Source organism: Lepidochelys kempii, chromosome 22 (assembly GCF_965140285.1).
Source record: "Lepidochelys kempii isolate rLepKem1 chromosome 22, rLepKem1.hap1, whole genome shotgun sequence".
Lineage (NCBI taxonomy): Eukaryota > Metazoa > Chordata > Testudines > Cheloniidae > Lepidochelys > Lepidochelys kempii.
This window is the reverse complement of record NC_136401.1, coordinates 23,047,823-23,073,273: the sequence shown is the minus strand read 5'-3', so window position 1 is coordinate 23,073,273 and position 25,451 is coordinate 23,047,823. Positions and strand designations below refer to the sequence as shown.

General features: G+C 46.7%; 1 protein-coding gene across 1 annotated transcript; it reads right to left on the bottom strand.

Annotated features, from left to right (window-relative positions):
* Positions 1-1,559: 1,559 nt before the first annotated feature.
* Positions 1,560-24,413, bottom strand: VPS11 (VPS11 core subunit of CORVET and HOPS complexes). The gene is made up of 16 exons (XM_073320647.2): positions 24,156-24,413; positions 22,746-22,894; positions 22,408-22,543; positions 19,836-19,999; positions 19,460-19,707; positions 17,757-17,958; positions 15,654-15,805; positions 10,931-11,117; positions 10,313-10,456; positions 9,652-9,840; positions 6,755-6,916; positions 6,100-6,239; positions 5,555-5,757; positions 4,802-4,973; positions 4,282-4,504; positions 1,560-2,499 (listed from the first exon to the last, which is right to left on the bottom strand). The coding sequence occupies exons 1-16, from the start codon at positions 24,316-24,318 to the stop codon at positions 2,335-2,337; spliced, it is 2,799 nt and encodes a 932-aa protein (XP_073176748.1). The 5' UTR covers positions 24,319-24,413; the 3' UTR covers positions 1,560-2,334.
* Positions 24,414-25,451: the final 1,038 nt, after the last annotated feature.

Sequence of the window (25,451 nt, the reverse complement as noted above, 5' to 3'; positions counted from 1 at the left end):
GCAGGCTGTGTAAGATGCTGCTGCTGCTAATGGAACAACTGGTGGCGGACATTGCACAGCTGGAATCGACTTGGGAGGCAGGAGCCCTCAGAACAGCCCTGCAGCACTAGCTACCCCCAGGGAGTATAGGAAAGCAAAGTCACTAGTAGCTGTATGTAAACATACATAAAACAGCAGCAGGAAATAGTGTTATGTTGCTTGAACAGCGATTTCCACATATAGAGCAAAACATTAAGCACAGAAGGTCAAAGTCATCCCTGCTGAAGCAGTGGTCTCACTGCAATTACATCAGAGATGAATTTGGGCCAGTATGCTCAGTTGCACAAAAACACGAAAAGCCCATCTGAGCTTCCTAAACACCAGGGCTCTCAGAAAACCAATGTATTTGCATTAAGAACAGCCCAAAGGCCCATATTCTAGTTGAACAGGAGGCAGTTCCACTTCATCCGTTGTGTTATGTAAAAAGCAAGGGTTTAAACAAAGTTAAGTAAGGCCCTAAATTTCTGCACAGGGAGGGATGGGAGGGTTGCTGATCCATGGGTTCTGCCAGTGGGCGAGAGGTGCTAGGAGTGAGCTAATAGGGGGGCTGCCGACGGGTGCTCAGCACCCACCATTTTTTCCCCCGTGTGTGCTCCAGCCCCAGAGCACCCACGGAGTCGGCGCCTATGCTACTAAATATGCATTAGGCGTAGTGTTGTCAGAATAACATATTGTATCCCTGCCTGTGTTCTGGAGGAGAGCTGTAGCCTTGGGAGGTGTCAGATGATGGCCACCGGTGATGAGGAAGATAACTAACATTTTAGCAAAAAGAAAAGGAGTACTTGTGGCACCTCAGAAACTAACCAGTTTATTTGTTAACGTTTTAGGTTATTCTGTAAGGGATGGCGAGTATAGGGCCGTTCAGCTGTACGTTCTGTATTATCTCTATCTTGTAGGGTTAGAGCGTATGTGACTTTGCTAAATGTATTAATAAAACTATTACAAATACAGTAAGGTTCCTAAAGTGTGAGTTTTACAACAGCATGCATCGAGGTTCCCAACTCAACAGTAATTTTAATAATACTGGGCCTGATCTTGGGACAAGAACATGTCAAACCTCAGCGTGATAACTGGGAATTCTTAAGTGATCAATATAATCAATACACAATCCATAGCTCAGCAACACAGTACTACAGAAATAGAGACGATTTTCTGACTATTGCTTATGTGCAGCTAGTGGGACCAGGATTTGCTTTTGGGGCAGAATGAGGGACTGGAAGTTATTTTATATGTAGATAAGATTAATGTGCAGTGTGTAAAACATTTTTTGCATTTCTATAAGAGAAAACCCTACATTTTAACTTGTTATGAAGAAGTGTATTTTCTTCTCTTTTCAGATACATAACTTGTAGCTCCAGGGCAGATTATATCCCTAAATCATCACAGTCAGTTCACATTAAAAAAAGCCCATGTTCACATTTCTGAGCTACAAAACATGCATAAATTCAAAGTATGTAGATAAGAAATTTCTTATAGTAAGCAATTCAAACCTTTAAATGGAAAGACAGTTACAGCACAACTGAATTTGTGTGAGGTCACTTTTAATACAGGTGAAACATGGGTTGAGCAGCTGAAACGAGAAATTCTGAACTCACATTTGAGTTGAATTTCTATCTACGTGCCTCTTAGGCCATTCTTCATTACATAAAATAATCTCAGAGCAACCAAATGAAGCAATTACACCCCTAAAAGACCATCTGGCCCCAAACTCTGATTTTCCATCAGTGATAACCAGACTTCATCTCTGGTCTACAAGCAACTAAATTAAAAAACAAACCAACAAAAAACCCAACACAAGCACACTACATAACACTCGATCAATGGGCAAGAAACCCAGTTATTTTCATAGCCTTCAGTTCTGTCAAGCTAGTATAGTGTAATTAGCTGCAACGCTGGCTGACCCAACCTACAGGACAATCAGTTACTGCCCAGCGGAAACCTGCTGCAAAAGGCTTTGTGCTGGGCAAATGTGACACCAGAGATTGCCCTGTAGCATTGCAGACAGGTTGGTGTGCCCAGGGCTTAAGGCACTGTGAGGCTGTCAGAAGGGTGCTATGCACCCTGACCTGGACTCAAACCCTCCCAGAAAGTACACAGTTCTTTGCATCATACATATTCCAACAACACGAGATTTACAGCCACTTAGCTCACGCCCTCTTTTTAGATCCTCTCCAGTCAAGTTCCATCCCGGTTCATTGGCGAGGTTGAAAAATCAAGAAGCAACTAATTTACAGAGTCTTCAAGATAAGTATAGTACAAGATCCACAAGGGAGGCGTCCCAGGGAAGGCATGGCTCTAGGTGCTGCGTTTTGTGTGTATGAGGAGCTCCCTCTGCAGGCCAGCGTCAATAGTTGTGGCTGATTTGCCTGGGGGCAGATCCGTAATGAGAGTGAGCTTGTTGAAAACCCCACGACCAAAGTAATCAGCAACAACAGAGAAGCCATCATTAGAGCACTTGAGCTGTCAAAGACAAAAAGAAGCCTCATTAAGAGAGGGTTCGGTCCTGATCCAAAAGCACTCATGTGCCATCTGCTGCAATCTCAACCATATTTGGTCACTTGATTTTGGAGCATTTGTGTTGCACAAGCAAAGGAGCTTTGTGACCCTTGGTGGAAGTTCTTGTACTAACACACACCTCAAGAAAGGTTTTCTGTAGTTAGGATATTCAGCCTTCCTAATTATACACATGTTCACCCAAATATTCAGTTCATCTCCATTTAAATCATGTGCCGTCAAATCAAGTTGAACCCTAGGCTTTTTAACACCACCAACTTAACATATGTTAAAGTACACACTGCCTTATCTACATTAGATTTTTCAAATGTGTTTGTTGGAATACATTAGCTACAAATTCTAACATAACACTTTTAAATCCTTGCTTAGAAAAGGTCTGAAAAGAGAGAGACTACCTTTACAGTCTTAAACCTGCCTCGGCCAACTTGGTGCAAATTCCAACTTGACAAACTACTTTCTACCTCCTTCAATTTCACTATAGTTTCAGGTCAAACTGTTGTGCAGTGTTATTGTATGCTATTGCGCAGCTGTCATGTTCCACCCTACAGGTGGATGCCTTTCAGTGACAGCTGAAGGGAAATTACCTCTAGCTACCTCCATTTGTAAAGCACAAAAGAATCCTTTGGTATGGAAGGCACCTCAGACGTAAGTCATTCAGCTATCAATGCTCCAGAAATCAGGTTCAAGAAGGACATGTTTGCAAAGTAGCTTTATCCTTTCCTGTTCTCAACAAGTCTCTCAAACAGCACAGGAGCCTGAACTCCTGTATACATTAAGGCATACTGTCCACAGCAGCATGGGCAGCAAGTTCTATGGGCCCGTGGTGCCTGGGCACCAGAAATATTCCTGGCCCTGAGCCCAGCTCCAGCAATGTTTGAGGCCAGGTCTCTCCCTCAGCCCTGCCTTCCACCCCCAGGCGCTCCCACCTGGGCCATTTAAAATGGCCTGGGGCCCGCACCCACCAATGGCAGCACAGCGGAGCTGAGTGGCTTCCTGCCTGCTCGTTCCACATGGCTGCCAGCCCCTCCCTGCAGCCCCATGGTGGGGTGGGTCTGTGTCTGTGTCTACGCGTGCTGCTCCCATCCCAAGCACCCCTGCAGCCTACAGGAAGCGGCGGGGGCAGTGCCTGGGGGTAGCAGCACGTGAAGGTCCCCCAGCCCTCCCTGCCTAGGAGCCCCAGATAAGCGCCGCACCCTCCCACCTCCTCCCAGAGCCTGCACCCCCCACCCCTTTTCCACACCTGCCCCCAAACTCCCTCCCAGAGCCTGCACCCCCACCCCCAGCCCAGAGCCTGCACCCAAACTCCAGCCCAGAGGCTGCATCCCTCACCCCCTCCTACATCCCCACCCCTTGCCCCAGCCCAGAGCCTACACCCAAACTCTGTTCCAGAGCCTGCACCCTCTCCCATCCCCAAACTCCACCCCAGAGCCTGCACCCCAGACCCCCTCCCCCACCCAAACTCCCTCCCAGAGCCCAACCTCTCACCCCTTCTGCACCCAAACTCCCTCCCAGAGCCTCCAGCCTGTACCCTAATCCCCTGCCCCAGCCCAGGGCCTGCACCCCAGACCTCCTTCCCCAACCCAAACTCCATCTCAGAGCCTTAGGCAGGTGGGGGGCTCTGGGCGTTCTGGGCACCAACAAAATTTCTACAAACCTGCTGCCCCTGCACAGCAGAGGTTTAAACCCAGCAGGTATAAGGGGAAAGGGCAGTGATGGTGATACCCCTACCTGATGCTGAAACTGATCATGCAGATCTCTCTTCTGCTCTTGGGCTCGGATCATATCTGTGACCTTTCGGTTCTCTGGCATGCAGGTGGGACATTCTGAATCGCTCTCTGAGTAGCTCTCAAAGCAGTGCTGGTGAAAGGAATGACCACACAGGAAGTGGACTGAAGGCAGCTCCAGGGCACTTGTACAGATGCTGCACTTTGTCTTCTGGAAGATCTTGGGACTGAGACAATTTGGGTGTGGGGAGGGGGGGAGACAGAAAGAAAATGAAAAAAAGAGGACTACCCAACGTAAGACACCCCAGAGTCAGTGCACCTGAGCAGCTGCTGAATACAGGATTTTCCCTCTAGGTCTCCAAAACTATATCAAGCACACTCAACCACCAGCAACAGAACAAGAGGAGATCTTGGGGATGGACACTATAGTATGCTCAAACTAGATTTTTATATAGATAGGAGAGAGAGAGAGAGAGAGAGAGAGAGAGAGAGAGAGAGAGAGAGAGAGACAGTGTCTCCTGCACCTGGTTTTGAGCTCTTCAATCTCCTGGCGGATTCTTGTGGTCTCTTCACGATATTTCTGAATCCTCTGCTCATCCTGCTCAATCTGGCGGCTTTGCTTCTGCAGCTTGTTGACAAGATAATCTTTAATCACAGACAGCGTGGCCGTGGAGTTATGAGCCAGAGTCTGCACAACTGAGAATAACCAGCACATTAATACAGAAACAAACCAAGAGCTGGAACAGCTATGCTGGTCTTATCTGGACTGCTCTTTTCTGAAATGCCATCCAAAGGCCTAAGGGGTCAGGGTTTTACTGAATTACAAAACTCTTGAATAAAACTCTAAACTTTAGAAGGTATTAGACAGGGAAACTGGGGGTTCTAGCAACCAATGTGCTTAGGGGATTCCAGAAAGAGGACAGGGAGGTGTTTAGGTGGTCAGAGCTGGGCACTGGGAGTCAAGAGACCTGGATTCTATTCCAGTTTTGTTACCAGTTCACTGTCTGTCTTGGGCAAGACACTTAACCAAAGGGGAAAACCAAGGCACAGAGACTGAATGGGGATACTGCTTAGCCACAGGCAGGTTGTGAGGCTTGATTAGAATTAGTAAGCCGCCCCGCTCAATCAGGGATCACTGGTATGTGCCCTCCCTACAGTGCAGACGGCTAGTGGACTAGCTACATCTCAAGCTGCATTGACTATTGCATTCCTCCAAACTCTCTGTCCAGAGAGAACTCATTCTAGCCCTATTTCCTTGCTATAGGTCTTGTCATTACCGAGCAGTGGAGGCATGAGGTTCTTGTTTTCAATATGCTTCAGTACTGCTGTGATGTATTCCTTGCAGTCCTCTTCTTTCCGGGCAAAATAGCTGAGGGCCTGTTCCCAGAGACAGGTCTCTTGGTCTCCATACAACTCGCACACCTCAATCACCTTCCTGTACTGCTCATTCTGCATGTGATAATGCATGATCTGTTGAAAACTGAAAAAAGGGGAGCTAGGGTGAGAACAGGTCAGTTGGTCAGCCCACCTCTCCCCTACTCACTCCTGCAGGGACCCCAGCCTGTCACCTGGCCACATAATTCCCCTGCACTACTGCAAAGACCCAGGTCAGCCAGGCCCTCCTACATTACATTACACCACCCCTCTGCAAAAACAGCAGCAGAGACACAGGTTAGTTTTTCAGCTTGGCAACTGACCTAGGTCCCTGCATTGAGACCATCAGAGGATCTTCACCCTTCCCTTCCTCTAGTAGTACATAAAGGGTTGTGGTCCAGTGCCTGAACCAATAAGGCTCAGTCCCTGGAAGGGAAGCAGCACTCACAGTTTGCCCTGTTCATAAAGGTAGAGGACACCATCCTTGAAGTTGTGCATCTGACACAGGACCAAAGCCTTATGGAAAACTGTTCTGAACCTTCCACTCTTCAGCAGGGTGATGGCTTCGCTGTGCAGCTTCTCTTTGATCTGCAAAGGAGACAAAACCAAACAGAGTGTTTAGCTCCAGGAGCTTGGCAAATTCCACTCCAAGGATCAGACACCTACACTGCAGCTCTCCTGGGGCTGGGGGGGGTGGGGGGAGTTCCCTCTGCTCTTCTCCTTTCCCTATTAAAAGAACAGGAGGAATTCTCCTTGGCCTTGATTAGCAAAGAAATACTCAGCGATCAAGAGGATTGCTGGGAGCCAGCTTTCAGAACAGAAAGGGTGCAGGCGAGTGAGACAAGGCACTTTCCCAAAGGGTCATAATTCTCCAGCACCCACAATCAGTGAGACCCCTAGGGACAGAGTCCAGCCAAACCTAATAGAAATTTAATAGATGGACTGTGCTGGTTTGTCCATTCGTCTGTCCAGCACAGCATGCTTGGGTCATCCTGTATTAACACCACATATGAGCAGAGCTTAGAGGTTGAAAAATGATGCAAATAGAAATGGTGGGCCCACCGAAGCCCCTTCTCTAGCTACAGGGTGAAAGGAGCTCAAACCTGCAGATCCTGTTCATGTGCCCAGTTCTGGAGTCGAAGTTCCAGCAGTGTGTCATAGACGCCTTGGGGAGAGTCAGACTGCACCTCTGTCATGTGCTCCAGAAAAGCTTTGAGCTCCCGGGAGTTGTTTGCAAAGACTGGAATGAACTCCTCAGAATTAGCCTTTAACACAAGCCAGAAAGAAAGTCAGACACACTGTCCAATACCAAGTGCATGTCTCTCTTTGGCACTCAGCATCCCAAAGCACCCCATATTTCCCCATGGTGATGAAATTATTATATGATTTGTACAAACTATGCATTGTGAGATATTTTAAAAGTCTTGATCTGCTAAAAATTAATAACTTGTTGGACTGTATGTGCTATCATCATATGTGAAGTTATGAAATCTTGCTATGTGGGAGTTACTAAAGTATGATGTGAGGCTGGAAGCACCCACAGCTAGTCTTTCAGGTACAACAATAAAGAAGCTAGGCAGTGCTAATGGCCCATCAACAAGGACAATAGCCATGGAAAAGGCTTGTCCTCACCTGTGGACTCTTCAGCCAGCCTATGGATAATGGCTGCTATGACTCGTCAGGAGAATGCAAGGGCTTGTGATCAGATCACATGATACTGAACTCCATTTTGGTACTTTAATTTTTCCACAAATTGGGCTGGGAACTTAGCTTGGAACAAAGGGGTTCCAGCCACACGGAAAAAGCTATACAAGGGGGAAGTGACATCACCACGGGACCTCACTCCCCACACAAGAGAACACCTGAGGAACAAAGACTGAACTGGGGGAAGTGCTGGTCCCAGGCTAATGGGATTTCTAGCCTGTGTATGGAAACTTGGTGAACTGCTTGTACTATCTAACTGCGTGAGACACTGTTTGATTCAAATCCTATCTAGCATATTAGGCTTAGATTGCATTTTTGTTCATTTGCTAGGTAATCTGCCTTGATCTGTTTATCATTTATCACTTAAAATCTTTCTGTAGTTAATAAACTTGTTTTGTTTTATCTTAACCAGTATGTTTTTGAGTGAAGCGTTTGGGAAAATCTCAGTTCAGCTAACAAAGGCTTGGTGCATATCTTCCCCACATTGAGGGGGAAGCAGACTAATTTAATGAGCTTGCATGTACAGATCCCTGTGAAGTGCAAGACAGTATACTTCTGGGTTTATACTCCAGTAGGGGTGCAAGGCTGGGCAATTGGCTGGTGCCTCCATTGTGGGTCCATGAGTGGCTTAGGTAAAGCACTCAGTTAGGTATGTGGTGCCACCTGCTGTGGTATTGGGTGATAACAGGGCTCAGAGGGGGCTGGCGGGGTGTTCTCAGCAAAAGCAGTGTGGGAAGCCAACCCAGCTGAACGGTTTGGGGGAACGGTGGTTCCAACGGCTTCCAGGCGTCACCCTGGGAGTACACTCCCCACCTAGTCTAAGATGAATCTCTCTCAACAACCAGCAGATCTAAACACTGGAAATTCAAACTTCTACCTTCCAGATCCAGGGAAACTTCCTTTCACGTGATCTTGGTGGAATTAGAACAGCTCAGTGCAGAACAATGATTTTTCAGAACTTCCCAGTTGTCTATTGCTATTAAATATTTTATTACAGATATACCCATGGATCCCAATGAGGGTCAGGGCACCATTGTGCACAGCAGTGTACAAATACATAAGATGATGCAGTCTCTGCCCCAAAGACCTTACAACCTAAACAGCCAAGGCAAACAGTGATGGACAGGCAAACATAAACAGGGCATCAAAATCACAAATCTTAGTTGTAGCGTTTTTTTTTTAAATCAACTTTCTCCCCAACTCAGCCCCTCCCCATTCCCTACAATATCTTCCTCTATTACAGACCCAATGGGCCCTTCTCCCATCCTTCCTACCACTCAGAAGTGGTTCCACTTTATTATTAGCCTGTCTGGTTATGCTTAGAGCCACTATTTTTGCTTATTCAGTGCCTGTTGTCTCACTTTCCTTTCCACCCCAATCAGCACCCAACCCCCACACCACTTTCTTGCACTTTCAAAGTTCAGTTCACAATGCTGCTGATGTCAGAGGACATGAAAGGGACCAAGGACTCTGAAGGAGAGTGCTCCCTTGCCCTGCTGCCAACTGTCCCCAATTCTTTCAGAGAAGCAGAGGCCTTGTGAGCCATCTCTAAGGGGGGGAAGTTGATGGACCCTCCCCAACGTTTCTAGGAAACAGAAGCCACATGGACCCTTGTGTCCCATTGTCTAGGATGCACTAGTGGGGAACTAGAGGGTGCTGGTGGGACCTACAGGCCCAAGCAATTCAATTCCCTTGCTCCAAAGCCTCTGGCAACACATCACCAACTCCCCTTATGGTGGTGATGGGAGGCTGGGCTCTGCTCATATGTTCCAGTGCAGAGGTTTGGGAACAGAGGGAGAGGAACTAGTGAAGAGAGTTGCCTAGTGCTTAAAGCAGAGCCTTGGGAGCTACTGCTCCTGTGTTCTAGTCGCAGCTCTGCCACTGATTGTGCAGGTCACTTCACCATTGCTGCTGTTTACCCAGAGAGGAGAGGAGAGATCACTCTGGGATCAGACCCGAGGTCTCCAGCTTCTTGTTCACTCAAGAAACAATTATACAGGTAGAGGTAGTAAAGATGCCACCTCACCCATGGTCCAAAGGTGTCAGTATTTTCCCAATACAATGCATGAGTCCTCAGACCTGCCTAATACCAGAGGGTGCTCACCCTGGACTGTTAAGTCTTCAATAGCAATGGAACAAAGCACAAGGTTTCTTATGGCATCCGTGACCCCACATCTCCATGGGAAACTTCCCTTAACTGCAACACTCTCTCGTCGTATTTTGTCAGCTATGAAATCATCACATTAGCTACATCTCCACACTCAAGGGCACACTGGTTCAGTTACACAGATCTTACTTTTTTCCCCTCCAGCATCCCAGAGCCTTCACGGTCTCCTGTGGGCCGGTAGTCTGTGCATAGGATCTTCAGCAATTCTGTGGTCTCACTGGGGACATGGTGCATCAGGATTTTGCCATACCGCTTCATGTTACTTTCTGCCTGGTCAAATGGCAGCTTGCCAATGTACTGCAAGGCCTCCTGGTAATTCTGCAAGGAAGAGCTGGTGAAAGCTGGCACATGGTACCACCCTCTGTACTTCAGATACAAAAGCCAAAGCCCTCTCTGCACAGTAGCCAACATGCAGAGAAACAATGCAGTATTTTATTTAAATAAATAAATAAAAGGGTATCCCAAATGATAACTTTGTCCGCCACTGAAATGCGGCCATCTATGGGCTGAAATGGTGGCAGCCAGATGGACAACTGGCACTGATCCAGGACAAAACAGCTATCGCAGTAGCAGCACCTGAAGCAAGAGGACATTTAAGCCCTGTGTAATTACTTATATGCTTCAGAGGCAAGACTGACTATTGCACAATGCTAGCAGTTGTTTGTACTGCTAGCACAATTGTCCCATAAGCAGCTTAGACTCCCATGCTGCATGGAGGAGCATTCCTAACAAAGAGAGGCTTTCCTACCATATAGGGATCAAACAGAAATGTTTAAAGGTATCTTCTCACCTTGATGTCCTCCAGCTGGATTTTGAGGAACCATTCATGGTGTGCATGCTTCTCTGCCAGGTACACAGCATGGGAAAAGTAACCTGCTTGACGGAGCACCTTGATTGCTGTCTCCACATCAAAGTGGACCTCACTCTCACTGGTCTACAAGGAGGAAATGATGGGGCATTACTGGGGGGAGAGGGAGAGAGATAGACCTGATATGGATTTGCAGACATCTGGCCTATCAGCAAGAATCCTCTAGGCTGTTGGCAGATACAGATCAGCTTCCATGCATGAGGACCCAAAGAGTGACCGTTAAATTACTCTCATGCAAGACAAGCATTGCATGTGCAGATGACCATTGTTCTAGTTAGATTTCTAAGACTGAATCACACTAGGAACACAAACAATCTTCCACGCTCAAAGCTTAAGATGGCAAGTCAAATGAATGCTGCAGTGGTGCTGGAAGCTTAGAGATATGTGCACAAGTGCATGAGGATGCTGAGGACTAATCCAGCAGTCCTTATGTGGGCAAAGCTACTACTGGAATCAGTCAACAATTTTGCTATTACCCTTTTTCTAATCACTGTACTAACCTGATGGTTTTGCATAACTACTTTTACCTTCCCCCATTACCTTGATGAACTCCTCCAGTTTGGAGCTGTCTTTGAGTTTGGTGTAGCAGTTTAGCAGCAGGGTGGTGTGGTCTGCGTTAGCAAGGGACTGCAGGTGGAGCGTCTGCAAGTACGCAGTCAGGTTGTGTATACGCTGAGCATCTAAGAACTTCCGGATCACATAAGATGGCTCTAGCTTCCCAATGGTTCTTGGGAGAAAAGTGACATAAGATTGCTACTTCCAATAAGCCAGAGATAAAGGAATTGACAGCACAGCAATAAAGCTCTGGACACCAATAGGAACCCACCCACTAGGGATCCAGCTATGTTTCAGAAATAATGACTGGTCAGACCAGGATACCATCCATCCTCACATGTAGTGAAGCAAACTTAATACTCTGCCCCAGAGGCTTGGATTAAGGTTGGGGTGAAAACACATGATGACTTAACATCCTATTTTAAGGGGAAGGTGTGGTTTTGACACTCAACTGAGTTAAGACCACCTCAAAAAGGGTTTAAAAACAAGGTTTCCTGAGCCCCACAGTCAGAGCTCTTTTCCCCACTTCAACATCTTAGCCACTATTATCCTGCTATTTCACTGTTGTGATCACAACTCGATAGTAAAATTTATGTCAACACTACATAAACCCCAAGAATCCCAGAGACAGAAATATTGGTTCTAAATAAGACACATAGTTCTAAGCAAGAACTCCTGCCTCTTACCCATACTCCTTTTTATGAAACTTTAAAAGGCCACTTATCAAGTTACTTTAGGCCCAAAAATGCAGGTTTTGTTAAAGTTGTATAAACCCTGGTATAAAAAGAAATGTATGAGATTTTTTTTAAAAAAGATATTTCACTGAATGTAGTTTTATTTTTTTTAAACATCCCCCAGGTGTTACATACGAATTACCAGATGGATCAGATCTGTGATTCATCTAGTCCAGTATCCTGCCTATGGTAATGGATAGCACCAAGTACTTCAGACGAAGGTGCAAGAAACCCACAGTAGGCAGATTTGGAATAATCAGTCCCCCCGTGAAGACCTCATCCCAAAAAATTAGATTGGCTACTTGAAGCAATTTTTGTCTGCATTAACTATTGTATCACTAAGGCCTGGTCTACACTACAAACTTAGGTCGACGTGTTAATCTATTAATGTATGTCTCTACACTACCGAGTCCCTTCCACTGACTTACGTCGCTTGTAAAGGCAACTTCTTTACTCCACCTCCGCGAGAGGCGTAGCACTTGATTCGACATCCACGGATCAACGGTGGCTAGTGTAGACACTGCGTTGTGTAATTCAAATGAATTGGCCTCCAGGAGGTGTCCCACAGTGCTCTGCTGTGACCACTCTGGAGAGCGCTTTCAACTCCACTGCGTGGCCATGGACAGGGAGGACAGGAGAGCTTGCAGGGAACAAGAGCGTGCCACGCATGATGAGATGTTGCAGATTATGAAGGAGCAATCAGACATGTTGAGGCATCTAGTTGAGCTTCAAGAAAGGCTGCTGGATGCTAGACTCTCTCAGTAGCACTGCCTGCCATCATCGCCTCCTCCCCAAAATGTCCTATGATGTGTGGGGGAGGAGGGGGAAGGAGTCTATATCCCTTCCACTCAGCACCAGGAGGCGATACAAGGAACAGAAGGCACCCATTCCCAGACCTTTGATTGTTATTGCAGTGCATCTGTAAACAAACTTTCCTTGTTTCTCCTCTCACACTATTATCAGCCCTTTTGCCCAAGGTTATCTTACTTTTCTTTGCTTTTCTCTGTGTTTGTGTGCATAATAAAACAAAATGGATTGAGGAAAAAAGGGTCTTTATTCATTCCACACATGGTGGCTGGTGGGGGTGAAATTTACAGGGGAGAAAATGCAACGGAGGGAATAGTTTGGTAAGGAACAACACAGATAAGCGTCACATTACTCTGGCTCATTACTGAAATTGGGTTTTAAGGTCTCACGAAGACGCAGAGCCCCTCAGTGGGCTCTTATTGCCCTGGTATCTGGCTGCTCAATATTGACTGCTAAGCGATCTGCCTCAACCCCCCACCCCGGCAGAAACTTTTCTCCCTTTATTTCACAGATATTATGGAGCACGCAGCGGGCAGCGATAACAATGGGGATACTGCTTTCACTGAGGTCTAACCTAGTAAGCAAACAGTGCCAGCGACCTTTTAAACATCCAAAGGCACATTCCACCATCATTCTGTACTTGTTCAGCCTATGGTTGAATCGGCACTTACTGTTGTCCAGGCGGCCGGTATATTGCTTCGTGAGCCAGGGGAGCAAGGCATAGGCTGGGTCTCCCAAGATCATGATTGGCATGTCAACCTCATCAATGGTTATTTTGCAGTCTGGAAAGAAAGTCCCTGCTTGCAGCTTTCTGAACAGACCTGTGTTTCTAAATATGCGCGCCATGCACCTTTCTTGACCATCCCATGTTGATGTCGGTGAAACAGCCCGTGATCCACCAGTTCTTGCAACACCACTAAAGTATCCCTTTCAGTTTATGTACACTTTGGCAAGGTGGTCTGGTGCCAAGATAGGAATATGCGTGCCATCTATCACCCCACCGCAGATAGGGAACCGCATCCTGGCAAAACCATCCACTATGTCCTGCACGTTGCACAGAGTCACTACCCTTCTTAGCAGAAGCCTGTTAATGGCCCTGCAAACTTGGATCACGATAGATCGCATGGTAGATTTATCCACTCCAAACTGACATCCCACTAACTGGTTGCAGTCTGGCATTGCAAGCTTCCACAGAGCGATAGCCACTCACTTCTCCATTGTCAGAGCAGCTCTCGTTTTAGTATTGCTGCGTTTCAGGGCTGGGGAAATCTCTGCACACAGTTTCTGGAAAGTGGCCTTATGCATTCACACAGCTGAATAACGATCCGGTCCCACCAGTCACTGCTTGTTTCCCAGAACCAGAAACGGCGCTCAACCGTGTTCAGCTGATGCATGACTGTCACCAGCAACCGTGAATTGCTTTGTTCTATGGCTTCCAGCAGGGCTGCTTGCGTGACATCACATTGTTCCATGCAGCAAGTCCTGTGTAAATACTGCTGGATGAGGTGCGAGGTGATTGTAATGCTCACAACAAGAGAGTGCAGCTGAGCGGCGTCCATGCTTATCGTGATATAGTGTCTGTGCAGCTAACCCAGGCTTTCACAAAAAAGGTGTGAAAAAGGCTTGTTTGTTTGCCATTGATTTCAGGGAGGGAGGTACGTGCATCATGGGAGGCTAACACCATGTTCCCATAACCACCCATGCCAATATTTTGGTCCCATGAGGCATTGCAAGCCCTACCCAAAATACCATTTGGCTACAGGCACTGTGATATAGCTACCCACAGCGCAGTGCTCAGTGTGCCGATGCAAGCGCTGCTAGTGAGGACGCACTCCACCGACACAATGAGCGTGGTGTGGACACACCAGATCAACTTGCTTAAATCAGAGGCTCGATGTCTACTTAAATAGTTGACAACTTTGTAGTGCAGACATGACCTAAGAGACAAAGTAATAACTTTTATTGGACCAACTTCCATTGGTGAAAAAGGACAAACTTTCGGGCTACATAGACCTGAAAAAGAGCTCTGTGTAGCTGGAAAGCTTGTCTCTTTTACCAACAGAACTAGGTCTAATAAAAGATATTACCTCACGAATAATTCATGGAGGATAGGTCCATCAATAGCAATTAGCCAGGATGGGCAGGAATGGCATCCCTAGCCTCTGTTTGTCAGAAGCTGGGAATGAGCGACAGGGGATGGATCACTTGATGATTACCTGTTCTGTTCATGCCCTCTGGGGCACCTGGCAGTGGCTACCGTGGAAGATAGGGTACTGGGCTAGATGGACCTTTGGTCTGACCCAGTAGGGACATTCTTATGTTCTCATCCACCTTGTCTCTCTAATATCCTGGGACCAACGTGGCTACCACAACACTGCAAACAACATATTATATCTCTGGATATTCATGTTATCCATAATAAGTGTCCAATCCCTCTTTGAATATTGCTAAATTCTTGACCGCAATGACATTCTGTGACAATACATTCCACAGTCTAAATGTGCACTATCTGAAAAAGTATTTCCTTTTATCAAGTTTTGAACCTGTCACCTTTCAATCTCACCAAACATACTTTTGTTTCGCGTGTTACGAGACAGAGAGAATAGAAGTTCCTGATCTACTTTCTCTGGGGCATTCATTATTTTATATACCTATATGACATCACCTCCTGTTTATCTCCTTTCTAAGGTAACAATCCCAATCTTTTCATTCTTAACAGGAGAGGTTTTCCAAACCCAACTACCGTTACTCTTTTATAAACTGCCCCTAATTCTGTAATATCCTTTTTGAGACGGGATAACCAGTACTGCCCACAGAATTCAAAATGAAGGCAAGCCACTGTTTATATGATGACACTATAATATTTTTTTGTTTAGTCTCGATCCTGTTCCTTATGTATCCGAACACCTTGTCGCTCGATATATAGCTGTGGTAAAAAAGCAGGAGTTCTTCATTGAGCTGTACACAGTGATGCTCAGGTTCCTTTCCCAACGTGATGCTGTTAATTTAGAACCCTGTAAGGCTGATTGACAGACCCTTTATTACCACTACAACTCGTTACATTAGGTTTGACTTGTGTCTTTTACCCAGGGTCTAGCTAAATGCAAGGCCTCAGCAGCCCTGTATACTTTCATTATATTCCCCTGGCTTTTCACGGCCCTTCCTACCGTATATACTGCTGAATGGCTCCATCATGGTTCCCTTTGTTGTATAGATGATCTCCATATTGCCTGAAAATCTCTGATAAGCCATCGCTATCCAAGTGGTGACTCTTGGCCAGGTTAATAGCCATTTCAAACAGATTCTTTTTGAACAGCATCTATGAAATGTGAAGAGAAGATGGCAGTATGAGGGCAAGAGCTTCTCTCGCCTTCTTAACGCAGAGGTCAGGCAATTTCCCTGCCTTTAATCCCAAAGGAAACCAAGACATGCCACAAACTTATAATTTCCACCTCAGACCAGAGCGACTTGGGCTTCTCACTACTATAGAACAGAGATGAAGGCAGCAGAGGTAGAAGACAGGGGCAGAGCCTTGAAGGTGGGGTGGATAAGGAGAATGAACTCTTTATGGGGAATGAGAGAGAAGAAACTCCAGTGCAGAGATCTGAGAATGTAGGGGACTTAATCAGTAAAATCAGATTATGCGTACTGCAGAGAAGCAACATATTGACTAACACGTATCCACCTCCCAACTCCTGTCCTGACTCCTTGAGGCTCCCACACATAAGGTCACAAGTATGTGCCCTTTAATAGGCAGCAGGTTTAAGACAAACATAAGGAAGTATTTCTTCACACAACACATAGTCAACCTGTGGAACTCATTGCAAGGGGACGTTCTGAGAGCCAAAGCTATTGTTGGGTTCAAACAGGAATCAGATACATTCATGGAGGATAGGTCCATCAATGGCCATTGGTCAGGGATACCTGCAACCCCATGGTCTGGGTGTCCCTAAACCAGAAGTTGGGAGTGGACAGGGGATGAATCACTCAGTAATTGCCCTATTCTGTCAGTCCTTCTGAAGCATCATCCACCGTCAGAAGACAGGATAATGCACCTGATGGACCACTGGTCTCACCCAGTATGCTCACTCTTACGTTTAACCCTCTTTGTCCCTGTGCCTCCTTTCCCTACACCACATACGGCCGTCTCCTCAAGACTCACAAACCAGAAAAGTTAAATCCCTGGAAGGAGATGTCAAATTCATTCTGTGGCAAGGCCCAAATTTAATTTTCAATTACAGTCCACAGGCCAAAGAACGTGTTCAGGACAACACGCTCTCCTCGATGCACAGACCTTCTACTGAGATCAATGGCAGGTTACCACAGAGATCAGTAGTAGAATCTGGCTTTTAATAACAGAAATGTCAGTAATTATTTGTTCAGTCCCTTATTATCACATTCAGACTCATGCAACAGGAAAATCTGCTTCCCTTCAGGTACACCGTTATTTCTGCCCTTTGTTTCTCTTCCCGCCTTATCCTCCTTTCTCTGTTTCCGTCCCTCAACTCGGTCTTCAGATATTTCCTCCTCTCTTCCCTCTGCATTTCCTTCTTAGCAGCAATTCCCATCTCCTTCCCCATACCACTCACCAACTGGTCATCAATTACATAATTAATGCTTACATTCAAATGTCCATTATAAGGCTTAAAAATGAATACTCCATTGAGATTAATGGGAGAGTTCACACCTCTCAAAGCTACTGTGTCTCAGACTGTCTGCAGATTCAGGAAGATTATGAACTGAGGCATTCTTGTTGATTCACATTTGAAGAAGTTTCCTTCACAGCCACAAGGACTAGATTTTTTTTTTTTTAAATAAAAATCTTAGATTCTGCCACATCTGAAAATAAATCCATCACAGGGAACAAGGTGTTTGACCCTCTGCTCTAGACAGTGACATATTTCACTTGCTACGCTCCTCATCAGGTAAATGTCATAAGTGCCCGCAAGGCTAGGTGTTCCTTCCACTCAATGCTGTCGAAAGCCCTCTACAGATCTGCATAAGAGACTAAGTTGTCTACAATGACTTGGCTGTGCAGAGAAGCTGTTAGCTCATCTGATATATAACTCACTTACAGACAAGGTCAGTGAAGTCGCATCTTCTACTGGTCCCTCACCCACCTTCTCTCGCCAATATTCTGGGAGCAACAAGGCAACAACGACACTGCCGACATATAACTCACTTGTCCAAAGTGCTGTCTTCTCAACCTCTCATCTGTGGAGCTTTTACAATTCTGAAGCCATAAAACGCAGATTAAGAAGGTGGCTTGCCTCAAGTTTGGTCTGCGTATCCCTCTCCTGAAGCGCATGGATCTTCCCATCTCTAGTCAGCACGTAGAGAGACCCCCACTCTGCTAAGACATCCACCACGTCATCGAAGACCGAGCTGTACGCGATGAACTTGTTACATAGGTCGTAGACATTCAAGATTTGCTTGTCGGAGTTCTGCGGGTCGCTCCCAGCAAACTCTGATCTGGATACCAGAAGAAAGAGCAAGAGTTTAACACACATGCTCTTGGATTTCTGAGTCACATTCTCAATAGCGTCTCCTTAACACACTTAGAGCCGGGATACAAACCCCTGAACAACCATGCGAGTATGTCGTACGTTGTTAGTCCACATACTAGATGGGAGAAATCATATCTGAGTTATAAAAGGGTGGTGACAGATCCCACTGGCTCTGGAGGGTGGTGCATACCGCTATCCCAGGAGCAATGACTGGATTCTGTAGATTCAGATCAATCCATAGCAGCTTTTGCCAGAGCTCTAATACTAATCACATGCCACAGTAATGTCAGTCAACACCTGGGACGATTCTCGGGGTGCCCAGGACTGAGAGTCACCTTGTTACCCACTCAGCCTCCAGCTAGAGAGAGATTTGCTGCTGCTTAACTGGGTGTCAGCTCCCTGACACTTCCAGCCTGTTAGCCCCCAAACCATCTCCTCTGGGCTATGTCACCCCTTACTTTGCCTTGCAGGTTAACGACAGGTGCACTCCAGTTCCGAAATCCCTTTGAAGCCTTCCCCTGTAGCGTTCAGCTCCTTAATCACTGAACACTCACAGTAATAAGAGGTTTGCTGTCCCCTAAGGCAACAGCGTACACATCATCTTGAATGATTCTGCTCAGGAGCAGCATCCCGTACAATACTACAGCACTGAGTTCCACTTAGAGTGAAAACAATCATAAGTTTATCATCAAAGATCAAGATTTATGAGATAGTGAGTAAGGATAATGGAAACAGAAGGGTTACCTATCAAACAAAATTGTAACACCATTCCTAGACACTAACCTGAACTGTCTGACCTTCTGTCCAAATAAGATTATCTTACCCAAAGCCTTTTTGCAGGGTTTTCAGCCAAACCTGATTGAGACCCTATTTTCATGAATGTAATCGCACCACCCGATTACCTCCTAGGCAGAGGAATTCAGGATGGTTTCCTTGTCCCCAGATACAGTCTAGTAAATCGCTGAAGTGCATCCCTGGAAAAGGTTCTGAGCCCCTTGCTGTTCTGCTCTTCCTGTTAAATCTCACAATTCTTCCTCTGCATTTAGCTCAGACTGGGGATGGCGAATGAGACAATACGTGTCAACAGACGGACGGACAGATCTCTTTGTTCTGGCAGGAAATCAGTTCTTCACCGCTGCTGGGGATTAACACCTTGATACAAACTATCAGAACACATTTCCAGTGGATATACACATAACTCCTTACACAGCAGCCGTACCTACATTTACGAGGATAATCATAACCATTTAAAACCCGCAACTGGTACTCTTTCTGAATGAATACTATGAAAGCGACAGGCCTGTTAGGAGTTGCTGTTACAGACCAGCGAGCCCTCTGCCAGCTGAGAGCAATGGGGATCTGTGTCACAACAGCCTTGCACAACAAAGCGCCAGGAGAGCTGCAAAGAACAAAAACTGCACAGTGAATACATGTAAAATGGTCTCATCTGCTTCCCGGAGTCTTACTTTGGAGAGCTCTTCCGGTCCTTGGAAACGATGACGAGGTATCCCCGATACCAGTGAACGATCAACTTCTGTCCCTCAAAGGCAAAGCAGGGGCCACGCTCATCTGGCTGGTACAGATACACACATTCGTTTCCTGCCACAATGAACTGGAGGTCCTGGGAGGGGTCGCTGAGCGTGGAGCAGCGTAAACCGCAACCATGCGTGTCCAGCTCCAGACGAGGATAATCTTTCACCGACAGCATATAGGACTGTGAAGGAAATATGATTTTTTAGAGATTACATCGAACGGCAGATTGGTGATAAATAACCAGGCGCCGTTACAATCAGTGGGCCAGAGTCTGACCTCCATTACAGCTTTGTCAAGCCAATATCTTACCTGGATGTTCTCCGTGGTGACAACAAAAAGGTGGGTGATTTTCCCAGACTGGCGGAAGGCAAGGCCAGTGACTGGGTAATTGCCTTCATGTAAGATCTGGGTCTTACTGTGTCGGTCTCGTGTGATGTCCCCTTTTGTAAGCACAACGCTTCCATCTGCAAAGCCTGTTGAAGGAAAAGGACTAAACTGTTTATGTCTATGGCACTTTCCAAACATTGACTAGTATTAAGTCCAAGGCAGCTGCAGTCAGCTGGATCCTCCTTGTTGTTTCCCAGACAGATATGCGTACCGGGGCGGTCCCACGGTCTTCTCACTTCACGGACACATGTATCAAACTCCTTTCCTGAGTAGGGTCTACCAGGACTTCTTCACGGCCATCTCCTGGCCCAGTGCAAAGCTCTCCTGTTTGAGAAAGTCCGTTTCTTACACGGACGCTTTCTTTATGGTTTATTTTCTCCTATTGCTCTTTTTTGTTTTGCTTTGCTACAACAGATGCCTGACTCGCTGGAACCAGTTTTGTGTAACAGTTGTTTTAAAGCACACAGTGCGCCTCATGTACATAATTAGCACTATAAAAGTCAACATTGTAAAACGGAAGGAAACCAGTTGGTCAAAAGTCACATTTTTAGAGCAAGTCTCTGGACAAGTTACTGATCCACGAGAAGACCTTCTCTCTTATCCCATGACTATTTAGCCTGCATAAGAGCCTTTGGTGATGGACCTCGTCAAAGGCTTCCTGAAAGTCCTAGTACGCTATATCCACTGGATCACCTTTGTCCAAGTGATTGTTGACACCCTCAAAGAATCCAAATAAGTTGGTGAGGCGCGACTTTCCTTTACAAAAAGCCGTGCTGATTCTTCCCCCAACAAATCGTGCTCATCTGCCCCTTGTGGGTTCCAGAACTAGCTGCTCCAAGAAGCAGTCACTCATGCCGTCTCAAAATTTTATCTCTGCGTCACGCCACAACGTGACATTCACCCAGTCGTCATAAGGCAAGCTGAAATCACCCATTATAACTGCGCTTTCTGCTTCTAGAGCCTCTCTCCAGCCAACCTTATCATTTCAGAATCGCTGTCACCATCCCGGTCAGGTGGTTGGTAACCTATGCCTACTGCTATACCTTTTTTTAGTCAAGCATGCAACCGGGACCAGATTTCCAATTAGGCACGTGCCTAGGGGCACTGGCGTTCTAGGGTCATGTAAAAGTTAAAGGTGGGTTAAAAGTTAAAAAGTTTGTACATATGTGGTTAAAAGTGGTTAGCGTAAGCTTATTTTAAAAATGATAGACAACCCAATGATACAGTAGAACCTCAGCGTTACGGACACCTCGGGAATGGAGGTTGTCCGTAACTCTGAACAAGACCGTACAGACTTCAGACACCGAGTGGGGTTGGGACTGCAGGTAGCGGGGAGTCAGGGCTCTGGGGGTATCAGGGCTTCTGACCCTTGGGAGCACCAGGGCTCAGGCCTTTAGATCTCAGGGGAGTGCTGGGGCTTCAGCCCCAAGGCTCCATTCCCGCCTTCTGCCTGGGGGGCGGGGGCGCCAGAGCTCGTACAGCCCCGCTCCCAGTTTCAGCAGGGGAGGGTCACGCCGGGGCTGAAACCAGCGCTCCCCTCGTAGCTAAAGCCCCAAGCCCCAGCACCCTGCCCTCCGGGGCTGAAGCCGGGAAAAGAACTGCGGGATTTCAGCCCCAGCACTCCCTCCGGGTCTAAAGCCCTTAGCCTGGTGCTCCCGAGGGTCAGAAGCCTGGACCCTTTTAACTACTGAAGGATAACTTTTAAAAAGATATGGACTGTGAGGCTATCACTAGCGCGTTTGCGAAGCAAAAGTCAAGGAAGGAAACATGTGCAGTAAAGTAGCACTTACCTGCTACCAATGTGATTGTTTTAATCACATTTATTCAATACAATAACAAAAAAATACATATTTAAAATTACAAAAAACACAAACATCAGCTGTAAGCGGGGGTGAGGAGAGGGCGGCGGCGCTGAAGATGCTGTGCCGTAGGGCGCGGAAGGTATAAATCCGGCCGAGCATGCAATTTCTATCCATAGTGAGTCTATGGTACAGTTTGTTTCATTTCAGATTGGCACCTTATTTGACTACGGTTTCTTTAACATACAATGCAACTCCCCCACCAGTGTTACGTTCTTTATCTTTCCTATATATTTTATAGCCTGGTATTACCATATTGCAAAACCCATTCTCCTCCGCCTGAACAAAATCTCAATTTGGGGTCAAAATTACCCGAGTGTCCTTTTTGTTTCTGTTCTTTCCTTTCTTGCAATATAGAAAAAGAGTATGTACCTAACTTTTAAACCTCAATAGAACATTAAATCTTGTTTTATGGTAAAAATTATGGTAAAAATCAAGATTTGCCAAACTTTTGCAAGTAATTACTGGCATTCTCAACTAGCGTCAGGTTCATTCTCTTTAGGGTGAAAAGCATGTGACGTGAAAATGTCAGAACGCTCTACGCTGCCTTCTGTAGGACCAATCCATTTTCATTCCATCATATTAACTTCAGAGTTTGTTCGGCACCTTCAGGAGGCGTTTGGCTTTTCACTTACCGATAGCCATGAAGTTAAGAGTCTCATGGACAGTTATGCAGGACACAACTGTAGGTTTGTTACCCGGTATTGCTGGGAAAATCCTTGTGCAAAGAGGATTCCCACCATCTCGTTTCTCTAAGTTCCAGACTTTAACCTGCAAACAACACAGACAGAATGTGAGTAGATATGGTCTTAAGGTATATTGGGGCCACAACCTGGTCCCTTTTAAGCCCATAGGGTGAGAATTTAACACACTGTTTTTACACCAAAGACATTCCCAAACTAATCCCAATACATTGTTCTTCCTCAGAAAAGCACACAAGATGAGCTCATGTCCTCTTTGTCATTTCACTTACCAGCGGGTTAATGCCTTCTTCATCTTCACCAACAGAAGCCAAGATGCTGTGCTGCTTCAGCTGGTACAGGTGAGTCACCCTCAGCTTGTAAGCCTGGAAACTGCTCAGCTGAAGGGAGCGTGGCAAGAACCAGATCTGACCTTCCATATGTAGAGGATAGTCAAGGTACTCAGAGAAAACAAAATGAAACCACACATATCACAACCAAACCCTTCTTAAGCTACCCTTATTTATTGACAGCTGGCCAAATATACTTATACTAGCTATTGTTCCAGTCACTGAAGCGATCGCAGGGCAACAAAACATTTAGTGAACATTTTAACGTGCAGGTGACCTGGAGTTGGAAGAGGCAGACGTTTTCTATATGCCAAAGGGCAACTGAAAAACAAAACAACAGCTCGGCGCACACCTAACAGACGTCCTACTTTAGTTTAGGGCCCAGTGCTGCGAGGTACTAAACACTTTTGACGACTCCCAATGAGAAGCGCCTCACGGGGGGCTTTCAGAACCTTGCTATATAGAACCCATAGCGTATTTCAAGATGAGGGTGGTCACCTTGTTTCTAGTACATAGATGAAATAGAGTACACTAAGCAAAACTTTCTAGTTCTTACCAGCAGTGATTCTCAGCCACGCAGAACACATTCACAAGTGTCTTCACGTGCATCATGCAACAAAGAAAATGGACCACACTTCCTAAAGCCTGAGCGATTCCAAAAACACACAATATGTCAGCAAAACCACACCTTGCGGTTTCAGTGAGTGCTTACCATACCCCAGTTAACTACCCAAAACTCTCTTTCTATAAAGGAGAAATATTCTGAAGTTTGACTGCATTATACATCACTCACACACTTTCCATTTCATTTCTTCACAAAACAGGCAACGCACAGGTGGTGGGAGAGCAAGTTTCTTCCACTCCACACCATCAGTGTGTCTCAGCCCCACTCAGAAGCCCTCTCCTCTAGGAGTAAGTGGGAGTTCAGGCCACACAGCTCACCCAGCCCTGGACCCGTGGGCTGAGATTAGTGGGGGACAATTTAGTGACGTGAAGCAGACATGCAAATATTTGAACATTACACCACCAGCCAGGCACGGGGAGCAACCTTGTCACGAAGCTGCCGACCCTGGATGGCGCGATCTCACTGGCCTTCCCCATCGGTTGGCAGCAGCGGCAGGTGGCTCAATCTGTGCATTTCCCTCTGACGCCCAAAGGGGAAAGGCCTTGGCCACTCCTAAATCTCATCCCGCCGCACTGGCGCCCAAAGAGGGGGAAAGGCGCCCAACCTCTCTCCTACCCGCTAGCATTAAAAGGGGGCGGGGGAATCCCTGCTTCACTGCCCGCGCTAACCTCCAAGGTGGGGGAGGTCGCCAGACGGCGTCCTCCTGAGGGAGCCCCGGGCAAGGATATCCCCAAAAACCAGGCTGCCTCTGCCCGAGTCGCAGACGGTGATGCCCGGCGGAAGGGCGAAGGGCTTCGCTCCGCCGGCTCCGCCCCCGTCGGGCCCGGCCGGCTCCTTCACCGTCTCCCTGTCAAAGAACACGAAGCGGCGCCACTGCAGGTAAGCAGCCATCTTGCCGACCAGAGCTGGACCGGGCAGGGGTCAGCTGACCGGGCCGCCGAGAACCGCCTCTCCTTGCGCACGTGACGGACGGCGGCCGGAGACCGTGTCACGTGGGACGCCGGGCAGGCGCCGTCCGCCGAGCCGCTGCTGGGAGCTGTAGTTTTCCGGCGTGCGCGGGCGCCCCCTTGCGCCTGCGGCCCTGCAAACTCCCGTGGCCTGCGGCACAACCGTCTGGCCACGCAGCATGTTTGCAGCACGTTTACAATAACCCCTACCCAGCCTCAGGCGAGGTACTTATTGATAGGCCTTGTGCTCGATGGACAGCGGAGTGATTGTCAACACTGAAATAATGTAGGAGGAACAGGATTCGATAACGCTCATTAGACGTTCACAGAGGGCCTGGCTTACCGATGCATAATGCTTCCATGTAGCAACATTGCTTTTTTTATGTTATTGTACATACTGCCTCAAACCAATCTCCAGGAAGGGCCCGCCAGAGGACAGCAGGCCAAACGCTAGAGCTAACCATTTTAAATACCTAAAATCATAGATTCCCTAGGGTAGTTTGATGGATCCTGTTAAGGTTGCAATAATGCAGACAAGGTAACAAGTAACAAAAAACAAGTATTTCACACAAAAACTACACAACACTTTTTTGTTTTAACCTAAAACCGCTTAAGTTCTCCCACTCTAGCAGTGAGTTACTTCATGAGACTAGAATACATTATAAAATAATAACGTTTCTGATAGTTGTAGTTTTTTCTTGCTTTCTCATTTTGCAAATGTTCGATTTCAAATTGACGGTTTCTTTATTGGAGGTTTACTAAGAAGCAAAAGCCTCTCTCTTCTACTGCATGGCAGACTCTAGGGCCGGATGACTTCCTGGTTTTGAGATGGGGAAAGAAAGGCTGCTTTTTGTTGTTAGTGTTTTACCAGTGAAACGAAAAAGAAAAGGAGTACTTGTGAAACCAGGAATTACAACACACCTCCCCATGCCTCATTGACACGTAAGAATCTTTGTTCATGTGTTGTGATGCCTGTGTGTGACGGTTACATAGAACCCAGGGCCTCACACTACCAGGCCACGGAGAAGGTATACAGACCTCGTCCCCTGAGCATGCACATGTACAGAAGACTTCATA